The sequence below is a fragment of the Halichoerus grypus genome, chromosome 5 (genome assembly GCF_964656455.1).
Source record: "Halichoerus grypus chromosome 5, mHalGry1.hap1.1, whole genome shotgun sequence".
NCBI lineage: Eukaryota > Metazoa > Chordata > Mammalia > Carnivora > Phocidae > Halichoerus > Halichoerus grypus.
This window is the reverse complement of record NC_135716.1, coordinates 52,294,156-52,310,703: the sequence shown is the minus strand read 5'-3', so window position 1 is coordinate 52,310,703 and position 16,548 is coordinate 52,294,156. Positions and strand designations below refer to the sequence as shown.

General features: G+C 40.6%; 1 protein-coding gene across 4 annotated transcripts in view; it reads right to left on the bottom strand.

The window, feature by feature from the left end:
- Window positions 1-698: 698 nt before the first annotated feature.
- The window catches only part of PAG1 (phosphoprotein membrane anchor with glycosphingolipid microdomains 1), a 143,160-nt gene continuing 127,310 nt past the window's right edge, over window positions 699-16,548 (bottom strand). For 3 of the 4 annotated variants that reach the window (XM_078072284.1, XM_078072282.1, XM_036097083.2), the window contains 3 exons: window positions 15,576-16,177; window positions 12,160-12,219; window positions 699-7,839 (listed from right to left, as the gene is read on the bottom strand). In XM_078072284.1, the coding sequence (XP_077928410.1) occupies window positions 7,471-7,839; window positions 12,160-12,219; window positions 15,576-16,177 (1,031 nt within the window). In that variant the 3' untranslated portion in view covers window positions 699-7,470. The remainder of the gene's footprint in view (window positions 7,840-12,159; window positions 12,220-15,575; window positions 16,178-16,548) is intronic. The other variant, XR_013447820.1, reaches the window with a different exon arrangement.

Below are 16,548 nucleotides of genomic sequence, written 5' to 3'. Positions count from 1 at the left end.
ATTATACTTTTATACACAGCTTGAATAAGGTTCATTACATGTAAACTATAAGATATTACAAGTTAAACTCCAACCTTTTGGGAACATTCAGAATAGAAATACTATGGGCAGAAATACACAGAAAACAAATACCCATTTCAGTTCCTTACGTACCAATACTGGATGAATGATCAAGATTTGGCCACAGAAGAGAATTGTAATTATGTGTTAAATGGAAACTTATTCTTAAGATGATTAACAGTATTGCTATTATTTAAACCCTAAACATAATAACTGGATCATTAAAAACAACACAACTTTAATTTATATAGCACCTTTCTTCCAGAGATAAAGCATTTGTATTTATATTATCTTATTTGTCCCCATAACATCCATATGAGGTAGGCAATGGTTGGTATCATTATCCCCATTTTGTACATGGAGAAACTGAGGCACAGAGTAGTTAAATCATTTGTTCAAGGTCACACAGTAAAGTCAATGCTGGAACAAGGACCACAGAGCTGTGAGCTCATCTCTAAATCCAATGCTTCTCTTTAAGTTGTCCTCTCTGAGAATTTAATTCAATACCTCAATTCACTTTTCCAAGAAAAAAATGCATTTTTTTCTCCCATAAAAATTGTTGAAAAACTATACTATAGGCAAGAAACAAGCACTCTGGGGCAGATGATAGGTTGATGACACACTCTTTTAGTGAAGTCTTTTTGTTGGCTTTTTTTTTTTTTTATGAGGAGTTTCTTTTCCCAGTTATAACAAAGGTAGGTGTAAATGAAACATATTTGAAAGGATGTATCTAGTTACCTATAAATTACAGCTGTAGTAGCCATATTATGCTTTTCATAAACCAGGCTTATTCCTGAGTTTACAAAGAAAATATCTAAAAATAATTTAAATCTTTGAGGTCATCTTTTTCATTTCTACATACTTACTATTTGCTCCTTAAGCAACTCAGGAGTGGTTGACAGGGAGCTGGGATAATACATTTCCCAGAGATGCACACAAACTGAGTGGGGTGGGAAGTCTTGCCCATGCCACTTAGTTCAAATTTTAGGTCTAATCCCTGTCCTGCTCACCAACTCCCTCACCCCCCAATCAAATATGTAGTTGGTACTCTGAAAAATTTTTTAAATGTCAAAATCTGAGGCATAAAGGACTTCTCGAATGCTTGTTGACTTGTACATAGAAGTCAGCTTGTCTGGCATTTTTCACATGCTTCTCCCTAAGAGGCAAGCCCGGCTAACAGTGCTGCCACATTGCCGGGACTCCAGGAGGCAGTCATGGAGTAGCCCATTGGAATTGTTTCTAGCATGGCTCCAGGAAAAACAAGAAAAGCCTATATTCAAAAAATAAGTGCAATAAAAAAAAGAAGGCAAGCAGGCTTACAGGATAGGTCATGAACATCATCTCAGATTCATTTATGGGCTTTACATTAAAAATACATAAAAATGTGTCAAAGGAATATTCAGAGACAGACTTGGCTTTTGGTTTTAGCCTCTTCACCTATAGAAGGACAGGGCTGTCTTTCAGGGAAGCCTTTACTACCTAAATGGGATCTAAGATTAATTTTTTTTTCTCCTTCAGTTTAAGAAGGGAAAAAGAAAGTTTGTTTTAAACTGATAGTTTCCAACTTGTTAACAAACAAAACGAAACCAGACATTCCAACCGTGAGTTTGAGTCCTTGCAACAGAACTTAAAGTTCTCTTCCACGGCCCCCTAGTGCCAACCATTCTCACGAAGGAGGTGGGGAGAATGAGCATGGTTTAGCAAAGCGCGTGCCAAATAACCCCCAGCATCTGCTTCCCTAGGTGGGCCTGTGGCCTGGTCTCAGCAGCCGTGACACAGGAAAATGTGAGCTGGGCAGAGCTGTCTGGTCTGCTCACTGGGTGACGGCGGGGAATGGTTCTGTGATCGCAGGCAGGATGTGTCATCTGTGGGTTGTGTCCACATTGGAAAAGATGTGTGGGAATGTGCCACGAACAGCAGAGTGGCTGGGTGGGGAAGAGGAGCAGGGGGGTGCTGTGCAAAGTCGCAGCAGGAACCAAAGTGAGATGGGGAGAAAGAGGAGCTTCACATCCCGTGTTGCAGACTTGCTCCTTAAAAGGACCAGAGTAAGGCAGGGAAAAACGTTCCAAGATGTTGAAGCCAATAAGAGCGATTTTCAGACTTAAAATGAAGGTTAAAAATTCCGAGTACTGGAAACAATTTTACCACTCTTTTGTGAATTGGACAGTTTGACCATGACAAAGACCTCCGGAGACAATGAGTCCAAATGCTATTGTCATGGATTATTTTTGAGCAAGAGGAGCACTTTGAAGCTGATCAGGACCACCTAAGAGATCATGGGTCATTTTTTTTGAGAAACTATTTTTATGAGGAAAAAATGCATGAACAATGAAATGCAAATTCCTATTTGTTTAGCTATATTTCAAACTTTCCCTGAAAACATGAGGTGCATTAATAATACATGATATTTAAAAGGTAACATTAAAACTGTTGCCAATCTAACACAGAAGTCTGAGGAATGACCATTTACCAGCCTTTATAATCCATTACATAAGGTGATCTGAGACAACCAGAGTACATTACATTTTTTAAAAATACCCATAGCATATAAGTGGTGAGCAAAGAAAAATCTAATTTAAATGCATCAAGATAAATGATTACCAAACTGAATGCTTAAAAAATTGCCTTTTTAATAAAAATTGTAACATTTCTCATTTCATCTGGCATTAAGAGAAATCTGAACTATTTCTTAGTTCAATAAAGAAGAACCTGGAAAAACAATGAATACTTTATAAATATCAGAGACTGGATGTAAACAGACTTAAAAATGAACAGTAGGGAAAAAAACACTTATGGATATTTGTTCTCTTCTGGACCACGGCTTTTTAAATTTACTTTCAAAATTTCAGATGAAGACTAATTTAGCATGGTTTCTGGACTGATCTCTTTAAGTCAAACACTTTCTATGTGTGTTCAACTTGTCCAATGCCACTGGCAAGAATAATGTACTTAAGAAAAGGTACAACACAGAGGCAAGAAAAGACTACCACAGGACAAGGAATATAGATTTCACTGCCAAAAAAAAAAAAAAAAAAGCCATATTTGCTATTATAGACACATGTTCCTATTTTTCACATCAGTCACTTATTAACACCAAACATCACACTTGAACTCCCCCCAGTGACACAGTACAAGAAGCCTGTCCGGGTTTCCAGGAAAGACCCATCAGTACCTGCCGTGCCGGCAGCAGCCCAGACGAAGCTGGCTGGGGACCAGAAGCCAACACTTTCAGAAGAATGGCATCACTAGATCACACGGACTCATATGAACTAGTACAAGGAGCACTGAAAAAAATGTCATTTACTCATTTACAAAATCCTCCTTGAGTCCTGAGCTGCGGCTCCGTGATTATCCACGTCCCCACCTCCGAGCCGTGTTCCGTCCGTCACACTACCTCATCGCTTGCTGGCTCTGCGCTAAACTCTCGTGGCTTCCAAAGAGAAGGAAAGACAATGCAACCGAGTGATAACAGACCTCTGCTTCTGCCACCCGGTGGGGGGTCACCTGGCTGGGGCGCCATCCTGGCTCACGTGGCTCTTGGTGCTTTCTGCCAGATCCCTTCTTGACATGATCTCTGAGAAGGACACCTATTTACATTTCCTCCTGTCATGTTGAATATGTAATGAGCCACACATATGAGAAAACTACTTTAAAATACCACTGTTTTTCAGCTAAGAGAATTATGGATGCAATTTAGAATCTGAATTTATTAGAAAAATGATATGAGGTAACTTAGGAAGGTTTTCTTGTAATTACTAAATGAAAACTATTGGATAGCTTTTTTTCTATTCTGCTTTTATGACAATAGTCATCACACTAATAGGGTAGACATTGCAAATACATACTAGGATGTATCCTCACTAATCAGGCACCAGAACAACTTTAGATATGTCTATGTGTGCATATGTAAATATATATGTATAGTATACATACACACACATGCACAGTTTGTTACTGGTTAAAGTAAATAAATGCTCTAATTGGAAAAAGGAAATCTAGTATGAGAAATAGATCTAGTGACATCCTGAGGTTAAATTTTAGTTCTTTATGTGGACTACCTATTGTTAGCACTCAATTAAAATTAACTCTTGGATTTTGAGGGCAGATAAATCAGTAATTAGTCTTTTCCCCACAAAGGACAGCAGTACTTTCAAAAGCTTTAATAGACCTAATGGTGCAGTTTAGTGCAGGACTGGAAAAAAAATATATGTGGCCCACATATTAGAAAAAATTGCTTTCTTCTAGAATTTAAGATTTCCTCAAACATTTCACATAAAACAGGTCATACTCTCCTGCTGATTGCATTTGAGAAACAGTAAAAGCAGCATAAAAAAATCTTCTAAACTTTCAAAATATCTGACTAAAAGCAAAGATTCTACTTTTAGGCAAGATGAGTTTATAATTCTGACTTATAAAACAAAAAAAATTTCCAAAAGCTTATTTTAATTGTGAGATTCCACATAACCTAAATGATAACAATGCATAATAATAGATGTCAAGGTTGAATAGTAAAATTTTTTTTTTATAATTACCTTTTGTGCATTTAGCTGAACATGAAACTTTTTTCAAGAAGCCATAGGCTTTTGTCCAACTCAAAGACTAGCACAGATTTTCAATGAATAAAGTAAAAAGTGATGACATTTATGAAATACTGTACTATAAGGTCAAAACCATGATGATGCATCAGTAAATATACTTCCATAAGGTACCTAATGATCTCAAGAGCAGAGCCAGCTCCTCAAGTTTACTCTGCTTCTCTCTCCCCCAACCCTCAGGGATTGTGCTATTACTTTTTCTTTTAGGATTTGTACTGGAGGGCCTTCTAGTTTCTTCTAAAATATACTTATAATACTTTAAATCGCAACTTATTCTTAGCACAGATTCTCAAATCAAGAGAGAGGTTTCAGTGCATATTTTATGGCTATATTGTATAGCCTTTATTTCGGAACTTCTGGGGGAAATTCTGATAATGAAATTTCAAGATGATAGGACTATAAAGAACTTTTCTCTCTAGAAATGATTTTACACTTTAGAGATCATATTCACTTCCCTGGCAATAAGTAAAGACATTATGGAAGACAGTAAGACTTTTGAGCGGTCAGGTGCTCATAAAGGACATTATTGCAGCAAGCACAACACTAGGTATGCGACGTGACACGGCCATCAGCAGGAGCTAAAGAAACCCCATGGTGTAAGAGCTTGGTGGGTCAAACTCATTCATACTAAGTAAGCAAAGAAAATCACCAGGCAAAAACAGTGCTTACGAAAGATACAAATTCAGAGAGCAAGGACCTTGGCACCTTCCTGGTAACCTTTCCCCCAACCCAACGGTATTCTGCCATCTCCTTCTAGTCAGTGATGATTGTGCTTAGGCTCATGAGGTCTTCATGGGAGAGGCCAGGCTGACTGCAAACTACTGACCACCAAGCAGCTTACCCCGGCAAAGCTGACTTCACAATTGCAGAAATGTATTACGGAGCAGTCACAAAACCCAGCCATGAATGCGAGGGATGGGAAAGGCATGCCCGTGAGCTGGTCCCTACCATTTGCAGGATCCTTCATCCTCCCGGTCGCGTCCTTTGTCACAAGGAGTGAAAAGTCTGACAAGCCAGAGACGGCACAGCAGTACACAATAATTGCCTCTTTTTTTTTTTTTTTTAATCAGTGTAGGCAAGGGTCCCTTGCTATAGCCACACCGCATAATAGCAGGGCCCTTTTCAGACAAAAAGTGAACAAGTTTCCCAATGTTGGCCTTATAAAATCTAAAGAGATGACTAAATTCAAACCAGGCTGAGCTCTTAATAGGAGTTATTTCAGCCACTGATTTTTGTAAAATGAAGGGAAAAAAGAATCCCAATAGGCAATTTGCATTTGCAAGCACTGGATTGCAGAATCCACCACTGTAAATTTTCTTAAAAATGTAGCTAAATCTTAATGGAGTTATAATACCTTCATGAGGTTAATAATGCAGTCATCCCTAGTCCTATTTCATTTTTCATTTTTTTTTACCATTTCAAATATTTCAGTATAGCCCACCACAAATCACTGAAAATGATCATTTATGTTCATTCCACTTATTTCTCTAGTGAGCCAGATGACTTTGACCATGGCTCCAAGTACCATTTGAAAAGTCTTTAAAAACCTTCAATATTTTAAACACTTGATTAGAAAACAGACAACAACTACGTGTAATTACCTAGCTTATGTGCTTTATGGTGTTTTTTTTTTCAAAATGAGAGTATAAATCATTGTACATAAAATCAAAATAGTTAATATACATTTTTTTCTGGCAGTTTCTAGAAATTAGGCGTTAAACCTAAAACATCTTATAAATTTATATAACAAAAATAAATGTTTACATTTTAATTTTAGATTACCTTAGGGTAGCAGTTCACTTAGGAAATCTCACACGTTGGTGTGGCAGCAGGGGTCATCAGAAATACACATTCAAGTCCACAGCCCTTCAGAGACGGACGCCATGGCTGCCGTCCAAATATGTGGTCTGTGTCCCAACATAGAGATTAAGGCTGTTTCAGAGGAATGAACTCTGGGCTAAAACAAGTATAGAAGTACCACAATATTCATTGAAAATACTGAAAAGGCTCTGAAGAGTTTCACATACTGGGGGGGGGGGGGGTGGGGAGGGAACCGCTTTGACTAAAAAAATAAAATAAAGCATCTAAAAATGACTTCAAGTACTTTGGGAGAGGCTGCTGATGTGGAGTGCCCAAATCAGGAGGAAGGAAGGTCTAAGAAGCTTGGGGGGCGGGGGGGCAGTCCCAGTCCTGCCCACCTGCAGGGTCCTTTTTTTCCCAGGTGTGGCTCTTGGAAGAGGATTGGGGAGCTGCCAGTGACCAGCAACCACAGTTTCTTACCATCTTAAAACACCGAAGTTGAAGGCAAAGGCCAAGCCTTGTGGGGGAATTTTCTTGGAATGAACCATTAGAAGTCGGAAGATTTCAAGGGGGAAGAAAGCCGTACATTTAAATGTGAGGAGCAGATAGAAAAAAAAAAAGGGAAGAAAGGCAGAAAAACCTGGCTCTTGTGAATGGCAGTATGTTAGGCAGGTGGAGTCGTGGTTCTTGATGAATGCGGTTCTTCCTTGCAGCTCGGCTTTCCTCACTCACAGGGTGAAACCACGGACAGCTGGGATCTTTCCAGAGGGTGAGGGTGCACAAGGGAGATGTGCTTGGGTGTGCAGTGCCCCCCGGCACGCAGGGGCACACTTGGGTGCAGTCAGGTACGTACCTCACTGTTTCCAACCCCAGGAAACAGTCTCCACATCTTCAATTGTCGTCGGATTACTAGAGCAGCATATAAAGTAGGGGTTGATGTCGCTTCTTGTCTTCCACAGAAGAAATGCCCCCCAACCGGCCGATCATATGTTGTGTGGGCCTGTCTTCTGGGTTGCTAGAGCCTGGTGATATCTCTGCATTGCTGCAAGTCCCCAATGCTCTCATAGTCATTCTCTTTTGGGAAAAGGCCACGTTGGCCGTTGGTCTCTGGGGTGGCCTTGTCTTCCTCTCTGTTTAGAGTTTGTATTGCTTCGTAATCAGGCTCGGGCTCCTCACTGGGTCTTACTGCTGGTGGAAGTGTGCTGACGCTGTTTGGAGTTTTCTCCAAGTCTTTAACAGTAGCGTAGAGATCATTACAGGAAGAGAGGGATCTCTGAGTGGCTCTTTGGATGGAGGTGTAGCTGGACTCTGGTGCTTTAAGAGACTGTCCTGATTTACTCCCTGACTGTCCAGGTTTATTTACTGATGAATACATGGCTGAGATCTAGAAAACAAAGGGTGAATTAAATAAGCTTCAAGTTTGACTTCTCCCTCCCCCTTTATAGTGACAAGCTAGATATTTAGCTCTATAGGCAGGTGTGTGTCCCTTTAAGGTTGTGGGGTTTTTTTGTTTTGCCAATTTTCCCAGCTTTAGTGAGATATCACTGACATATGACTTAGGTAAGTTGAAGGTGTACAACATGGTTATTTGACACATATATATACTGTGAAGTGATTATCGCCAAGGTTAGTTAACTCCTTCATTGCCATAATTACCATTTTTTTGTGTGTGTGCTGATAACATTTAAGATCTACCCTTTCAACTTTCAAGAATGATAGTATACTATTTTTAATTATAGTCACTATCTTCTATATTAGAGCCCCAGAACTTATTCAGCTTATAGCTGGGAGTTTGTACCCTTTGACCAACATGTCCCCATTTCCCCTACTCCCCAAACCCTGGCAACACCATTCTATTTGCTATTTCTGAGTTTGGCTTTTTTAGATTCCACATGTAGGTGAGAACATATAGTATTTGTGTTTCTCTGTCTGACTTATTTCAGTTAGCATAATGCTGTCAAGGTCTATCCAAGTTGTCACAAAAGGCAGAATTCCCTTCTTTTTCACGACTGAATAATACTCCTGTGTGTGTGTGTGTGTGTGTGTACACACACGTATTTCTATATACAAATGTGTATTTATAATGTGTGTGCGTCTGTGTCTATCTCACATTTTCTTTGTCCATTCATCGGCTGATAAACACTTAGATTGTTTCCATGTCTTGGCTATTGTGAATAATGCTGCAAAGAACATGAGGGTGAAGATATTGTCTTCAAGACAGTGATTTCATTTCCTTCAGATATAAACCCAGAAGTGGATTCTTTGTTGCCTGTACTAATCCTGGAGTATACTTCTAGAGAACAATTATATATGGTATCTTCAACTTTGCAAGTAGACCAGCCATATTGGCACAACTCCGTGAAAACCAGGTTCTCTCTGGGTCATCTGAGGGGCGTGAGGAGAGCAGGCGGAACAGGAAGTTCAAGAGGCCCCTGGGACCTGACTACAGTGTATCATGTTTTATCTGATTTCTATTATCAGAATGCTATTTCACCTGAAAAAGAGCTCTACTGCTTTAAGAAACAAGGGCAGAAAATATGTTAAATGAATGGTTCGCAAAATGTAGGCTTCGAACTGGCAGCAGCAGGATGTGGGAATTTATTAGAAAGGTTAAGTCCTCTGGCTCCATCCCAGAAGCATTGAATCAGAAACTCAGGGGCATGGGGCCCAGCACGCTCACTAAAGTATGAGAACCACCAAATTAGACTCTCTGACCCACTCTTTCTGCATCAAAGTGGTCTGAAAAGTAGGTCCTGGATTCTGGTTGGCAATACACATAGATCTGTAAAAGCCTCATTTTCCATTAATTTTCAACTTCATAGCATATTACTGGTTAAATAGACATTTACAGACAGGGCTAAGTTTTCTTCAGTGGGAAAAATTTATTCTTATTTGCAACCAGCCAACTCAGAAATGAAATTTGGAGACAATTAACTTACAGGGCACTCTTTCCTATGGGAAAAGTGGGCTACTTTCCAGGCACACCTACTCAGTCTTGCTAATATACCCCATATAACCTCTACTATCAAGAGGGATTTAATTCTCGTTGGTAATGACAGATTAAACATACTGATTAAGAGATTTTTTAAGAGATCTTTTTGAGGGTTATTATTTTTATTGTTAGAAATCATGGTTGGAAATAAGTAGAAATATCCTTCATTACCTCTATTTATCTTGGCCATAATGACTGATTGATTCAAAACACCCAGGAAATACATGAACATGCCTACTGACAGATGCTTGGCTTCCCAAGTGCGGAGAGAGATTCTCTTGCTTTCACATATCTCACATACTGTGGATGAAGTTTCCAGCTGGCCTCAAAAGCTTCTCAAGACAGGCCTGCCGCGCACACACTAACTGGTCATTTGCATGAGAACTTTCCACTGCAGCCTGGGGGCTCTGTTTTGCCAGGCCTTGACAATCCAACATTCGGAGCTAGAGAAATAATCTCTGGGAAACTCTTGCCATGTTGGTCTGACCCTTTTAATATTCGGGTATTAATATTAGGAATTATTTAAATTGACATTCTCACCTTAGAGATATAGTGGAAAAATTACTCTTGAAATGAAGATTTAGAATTTCTTTGAAATTAGGAAGAATTAAAGTAAATCATCTGCTTTTCCTAGTGAGGTGCAAACATATGGAACTGAATATCTAAAAGGTGGTCCAAATAGATGGTGGTAAATCAGAGATGACAGTGAGAAGGGGAGTCCGCATACTAGCTACACACTCTTCACCTTCAGGGGGAACATCAAGGACGAACACACCTTTACCTACACTGTAACAGTGGGGGTTGGCCCCTTTCAGCTTCTCTCCTCAACTCTCTTCCCCACAATGCCTGCCATTAATGCCCCTACTCTTTATAATTACTTGGGTTTTCTTGGCCTTTATATTCTTTTTAGAAAGTTACAGGCTCTTTTCATTAACTTGCAACTTCATATTATTTCTGGGCAGGAACCTACTGTGCAGATGATGTAAATTTTAACACTTATAAAAGATTCTCAAGTCTTCTGATGTTCTATTTGAGTATTTGCCTTCTAGGACTATTACTTCTATTTTGTAGATAGGTTCCTTTCAAGCCCCCTTGCTATTTAGCTTCACAATTTTTCTCTTTTAAATCTTTCATCTTTTTTATTCAGGCTGTAAATTGTTATTATGTTCTCATAAATTACTCTCTACCTTTTCCCCATTTCTCTTTCTATAAGCAACCCTTTCCCCATCATTCTGCGAAATTGGGATAATAGTACTGAAAACTCAGATCTCAGTTTCAGTGTGGACTGTCTAACATTCTATTACATAAATACAGAAATAAGTGATTTCCATAAATTATTTTTTCTAAAACATCTTCCTAAAATGACTATATGTGAATCACAGTTCTTTTAATCTATGTTAAAAATTCATCAGTATACCTAGGTCCTATTTTCTGAAACCACAAACAATGGAAGATTAGAAGAAAAGGAATTTAAAATTTTACTTGTCTCAACATATTTTAAAGGACTGGTTTCCGGATCTCTCATATATTCTACTTTCTTGTCCCAGGTGGGAGGGCTGTGGTGCAGTGTGGACGACAGACGGCTGGGAGAAGGCAAAGGAGCGGCCTCAGGCCTGGCAGGAGGGTGCACTGCCTTAGTCCGGGGAGGGGTGGGCACTGTGCCCACGGAGAGAGCGGTGTGCGAAAGAAACCAGGGGAGCTGCGGACAGTGAGGAAATGGGGTGTCTACGATGATGTCCAGGGTTCTGGCTTGTGCGACCAGGTGGAGAGATGGCAGGTCCATTCCTCGGGGCAGGAAACAGAAGCAAGTGGGCAACATTACCTACGGAAAGCTCTTCTGCTCTTTGAACTTCCGATGTGGGATTGTAGTCTATTTCCTATTTTAATACTCCGTGCAAAGTGCGATAGGAGGGCATGTACCTGCATAGGTATGTCATTTTTGTACATGTACCAAATTTATCATGCTAGGAATTCCAGACAGAACTATATGCAGCTAGATAAATTAAGGTGTTCAGCTCTCTGAGCCTAGCTTGATGTTATATGTGTGTGTGTATGTGTGTATGTGCCTGTGTGTGTGTGTGTATATACATATATATGTATGTACATACTGGATTGTATAAGTTTAAGGCGTCACCGAGAAATCTAACCGTGACTCTCTAGCCCGGCACTTGGGCTCTCTCCCGCTGGCCGCTACGTCTGACTCTTGCGCCAGCCTGGAATTGTACTTCCTGGCGTTACCTGCTCTCGGCCTCCGCAATTCCTCATTAAAACCTTCCTCCTCCATCTCCCAGGCTGGATTAAATTCCCTATACCCACCCATTCCAATTTCCTATATTTTCCAACCCATAATTAATTTCCTTACAGGTGATCTTCCTGACTGCTCAACTAAAGCTCTCATACTTAAATTTCTCTCTTCTCATTCTATTTTCTCCCCTCCTCTATTTTTTTTTTCTTTCTGATGCTTCTTTCCTACTCAGTTTCTTTTACTTAGGTGACCTGTTCATCCTGTCTTCCTTCTTGTCTTACCATCTGCCAGTCACTCTCTCTGAACCATTATAAAGGCAACCTCCCCAAACTCTGATCTCCAGACATATGCCGAAGAGAGTATTTTAGCTTTTTCAGAGAAGAGTAATGTGACAGTCATTTATGCAAGGAGAGAAACTCTATTCTTTAGAGCTTTGTGGTTATTTTTTAAAAAGCAACAAAACTCACCTCTTCTTCTGTGAGAGTTGGGTCCTCTTCCCGGGACTTGTACGACAATGAACTAAATCTCTGTTAAAACAAACACAAACCAAGGGAAGGTATAGTTTGATCCAACCTTTCTTTTGCATGTGTTTTGACACATCTATCTATAAAGATGTTTTCAAATGATTTTTAGGGAAGAAATTTTTCTACAAAGAAATTATGTCAAGCAACTGAGGATAAACACATAAAAAATCTACTGTGTGACTTTTTCAATACCCAGTAGTATTAAATACCCAATGCTCTTCCTGATCACTGGTGAATTCAACCCTCCAGTGAGTCCTTGCTGCTGCTCCCTGTCATACTGCACTTCCTAGTACACCCGGTCCCTGCTCTCCTAGCTGTCCACTTCCCACTTTCTTCTCTTTCCCCAGACTCCAACACCTTCTTAACCCATCCTTAGTCTTAGCTGGTGACCTTGAGAAAACTGAAGAAATCAGAAGACATGTCCATGAACTTGTACCCCACCCTGCCCCCATCTCTGCATTCTTGAATTTTCCTTCCTCCCTGTCACCAAAGAACTCTCTTTAAAGTGACCCCCTCTTTAAAGTGACCCCTTCCTCTTATGCATGAGATCCTGCCCCCTCACATCTGCTCGTGAATATGTGCTCCAGCAAGTCTCCCATTTTGTTTATATCATCATCTTTTCCCTCACTATAAAATCATTCCCACCCACGTGAAACCATGCTGTTATTTCTCTGATTCTAAAAACAAACAACCCTTCTTCCAGTTCCATCTAATGCCTCATCCCTTTATAGCAAAACCTCCTAAAAGAGTTGTCTAAAAAAGTCGCTCACATAATTTTTCTCTTCCTATTCTCTCTCTCAATCCATTTCAGACAAGTTTCTGCCTCTGACACTCCAAGGACACCAATATCCACTGTGTAACCAACAGGACGGTCAATCCTCAGCCCTCACTTTCTGATCCATCGCTGTATTTGCCATAGTGGCCATTCCTCTGTCCCTGAACCTTCTTCACTTGGCTTCCAGGACACCGAACTTTCCTGTTTTTCTTTCCTATTTTGGTGTCCTCTGCTGGTTCCTTTTCTTTCCCAGACCTGTGCCCTGGGAACTCTTCTAGATGCCATTTCCACTCATCCAATGACCTCATCCAGTGTCATAGCTTTAAGAAAAACTTTCTGCTGAGGACTTCCAAGTGTACAAAAGCAGCCCAGGCCCTTTCTTATAAGGCTGCTCATTTATCAAGCTACTCTCTGCTGCTCCTACTCAGATATCCAGCATGTGTCTCAAACAAAACACGTCTAGCACTGAATACCCGGTCTTCTCCAAAAACTTGCCTGCCTGCAGTCCTCTCCATTTCAGTTAAGGGTGATGCCATCTTTCCGGTGGCTCAGGCCAAACCTGGGACTCATCATTATCTTTTCTTTCTTTCATTACACATCTGGTCCACCGATAGAACTCCTGGCTCTAGTTTAGCATCTCCCATTACTTCCACCTTGTTCCAAGCCACCATCCTCTCTTGTCTGGTTTGTGAGAATGGCCACCTGATTGGTCTCCTTGCTCCTACCCTTGACAGTTGAATTTTACACTATAGTCAGAGCGATCTTTTCCAAACCTAGAGTAATCCATTCTTCTGCTCAAGATTTTCTAATGACCCCTTTTTAATTCAGATTATGAGTAGAGGCCACACAGGATTGGGCCCCTGGTTACCTTTCTACTACTCTTATCCTGCTCTTCCCTCTCCAGCTACACCTGTCCCCCCCTCTTCCCTGGATAGGCCGGGCAAGCTCCAGCCTCAGCACCTTCACACTGCCCCTCCCCCCGCTCCATCTGCTCTTCCTCGACTTTCTCATCTCCTTGAACATGTCATTCAGATGCCGTCTTCACAGAAGGCATACCCTGACCACTGATTCACAACTGTACTCCCACTCTACTTTCCTAATCATTATTCTGTTCTAATTTTTCCCTATAAACCTTAAAACCTTCGAAAATACCATATACTTATGTGCATATTTATGTCTCTCTCCCCCCACTAAAATGTAAGCTCCACGGGGGGCAGGAATTTTTGTTCATTTATATGTTTTGGTCACCAGTGTATTCTCAGCCCCTAGAAGGCTGTGTGGCATACAGGTGGTGCTCACTAAAATCTTCTTGTGAATGAATGAAAAAATGAATGAATATTAAATGTTTCAAGTTCTCTGAATTGCTTAAAATTAGGATTATTTATAACGGATGTGATGGGTTATCATTCTTGTATTACTACAGAAAGGTAATCTGATTCCCAGATGGGTATTTCCAGACTCTAATGTGATATCTGGAGATATCACTAGTAGTGGTTAGACAATTGGCCTTCTTATCTTTCAAGTCCTTATAAGTAAAAAAGCCTTAACTGCTTTAGGCACAATAAACTTTACATTAATTATCTTTGGTTATATGCAGGGCAAAACGTTAGACTGCACTTTTGCATTTTATGACTCGGTTCATAAACACCTGTTCTGAGGCTCTCAATAGCTGATTTCATGGGTAATATGAAGAGTCGAAATGCATTCAGAAAATACCACAAAGAATGACTTACTTGGTATAACCTATATAACCACAGCCAGGATTCACATTTTGATCATGAACTCCAGATGCTTTTTAAGGCTACTATTGACTGACCTACTTATCCTTCCTACCAAAACCTGAGATGAGAACCTTGCTTTTTCCTGTGTAGAGAATAGAAATCAGATAGTAGTTGCATAAGAAGACTGGGCCTAGTCAAATTCCAAGGAGATCCTGACTACAGGAGATGTGAATTTCAGGCTATTGTGGCTCCCATGTCAGGTTGCCAGAAACAGAAGGCTCAGGCATTGTTAATACATTTTAGAGCTTTGTTGAATATCTAAACTTAAAGAGTCATAGGCTATTGTTTTGAAATTGTCACAAAATAAAATCTTTTACTTGATTTATATAAAAGTCTGCATAGAATCAGATAGACTCACAGTGGCACCTGTGAGTCTGTTCTCTCCGTGTGTATTCCTGTGCTCTGATTTCTGGGATCCCGGAAGGGTAAACATCACACTGCTACTTGAGCAGCAATGAGCAGAAGAGGCTAAATGTGTGGCAAAGAGTCTAGTCTCCATTTAATTCCTGATCTTCAAAATGAAGAAAATAATACTTGGCCCCAATTAGACATGATGTAAAAACTGGAAAATATCCAAGTTAGGTGCCAACAGAGAAATATTTTACAAGCATGCATTTTCTGTATTTTATTATTTGGAGGGGGGAAAAAGTCAAACACAGCTTATGCTAAAACAGCTTTCATCATTCAACGAACCTGAAAGTGTTTGTATGTATTTCCCAGAACAATGTGCCAGTAAAAGCCCCAGGAGGAGCTAGATTCCCAATCATGACAAAAGCACATGAAAGACAACCACGAGAGCCCACCTTGTTGGTTTCGCTGGTCCCCTCTGTGGCTCCTTCCTCTGCTCTCTTGCTCTCTTCCTTCTCCTGAAGGTTTTCATTTTCATCCAGAAGTTTAACGGGGACAGGTGGTGGGGCTTCCTCTTCCAGATCGCAAGAATTTCCAAGAACAGTCTCTGCGTTAACGCTCTGTCGACACTTTTTGTTTCTGTCCACTGATGCATATTCAGCGAAGTCCGCTTGGGGGGCTTGGGGCCCAGGAAGCTCTTTCAGAGCGGAAGTCGACTTTGACCTGCTGCTGTGGCCCTTCCCTGGGTTCACGGCTGCTGCCACCTCCCTAATTTCTTTCACAGTTTCATACAAGCAGTCCTCCACCATATTTTCTTGGGAGGAACTATCCTTGAGCACTTCATACGGCCCTTCCGTCCCTAGGCCCTGGACCCCGTCCACGCTCCTCGCATTGAGCATCGTGTCCACTGCGCTGTCAGGGGGAATTCTGGGCAGTTCCCGGCTCTGATGACATTTTGGCTTCCCCGTGCTGTCCTGGGAGTCCAGCAGATCCGAAGCTGAGGTCTGGACCTCCTCATAATGTTGCATGGAGGTCAGAGTACTGTCTTCTGAAAGAACTAAAGCGGCAGAAGTATGAAAAATGGAGAAAGACAATTCCTTAAATAATTATTACAGTGAATGGATAATGCAAAGTTAAGTTAAATCAAGGTGCTTGCTTTTTATTTGACTCTAAACTGCACATTACAGACGATATGATTGTTGATATTTCAACCACAGTTGAAACTAAAGCCAGCTATTACATCTTTCCAATACACACATTTAATAAACTGACTTGGCTATAAATTTGGTTCACAGTTACTTTCATTGCTTATTAATGGGATTACTTATTGATGAGTTGCTTAAGAAGCAGTGTGTCTAATGTGACCAGAGGTTTGACTCCGTGAGAGGCTGGGCACCAAAAGTGGGGGGAGGCACGCAGGTGGCCACC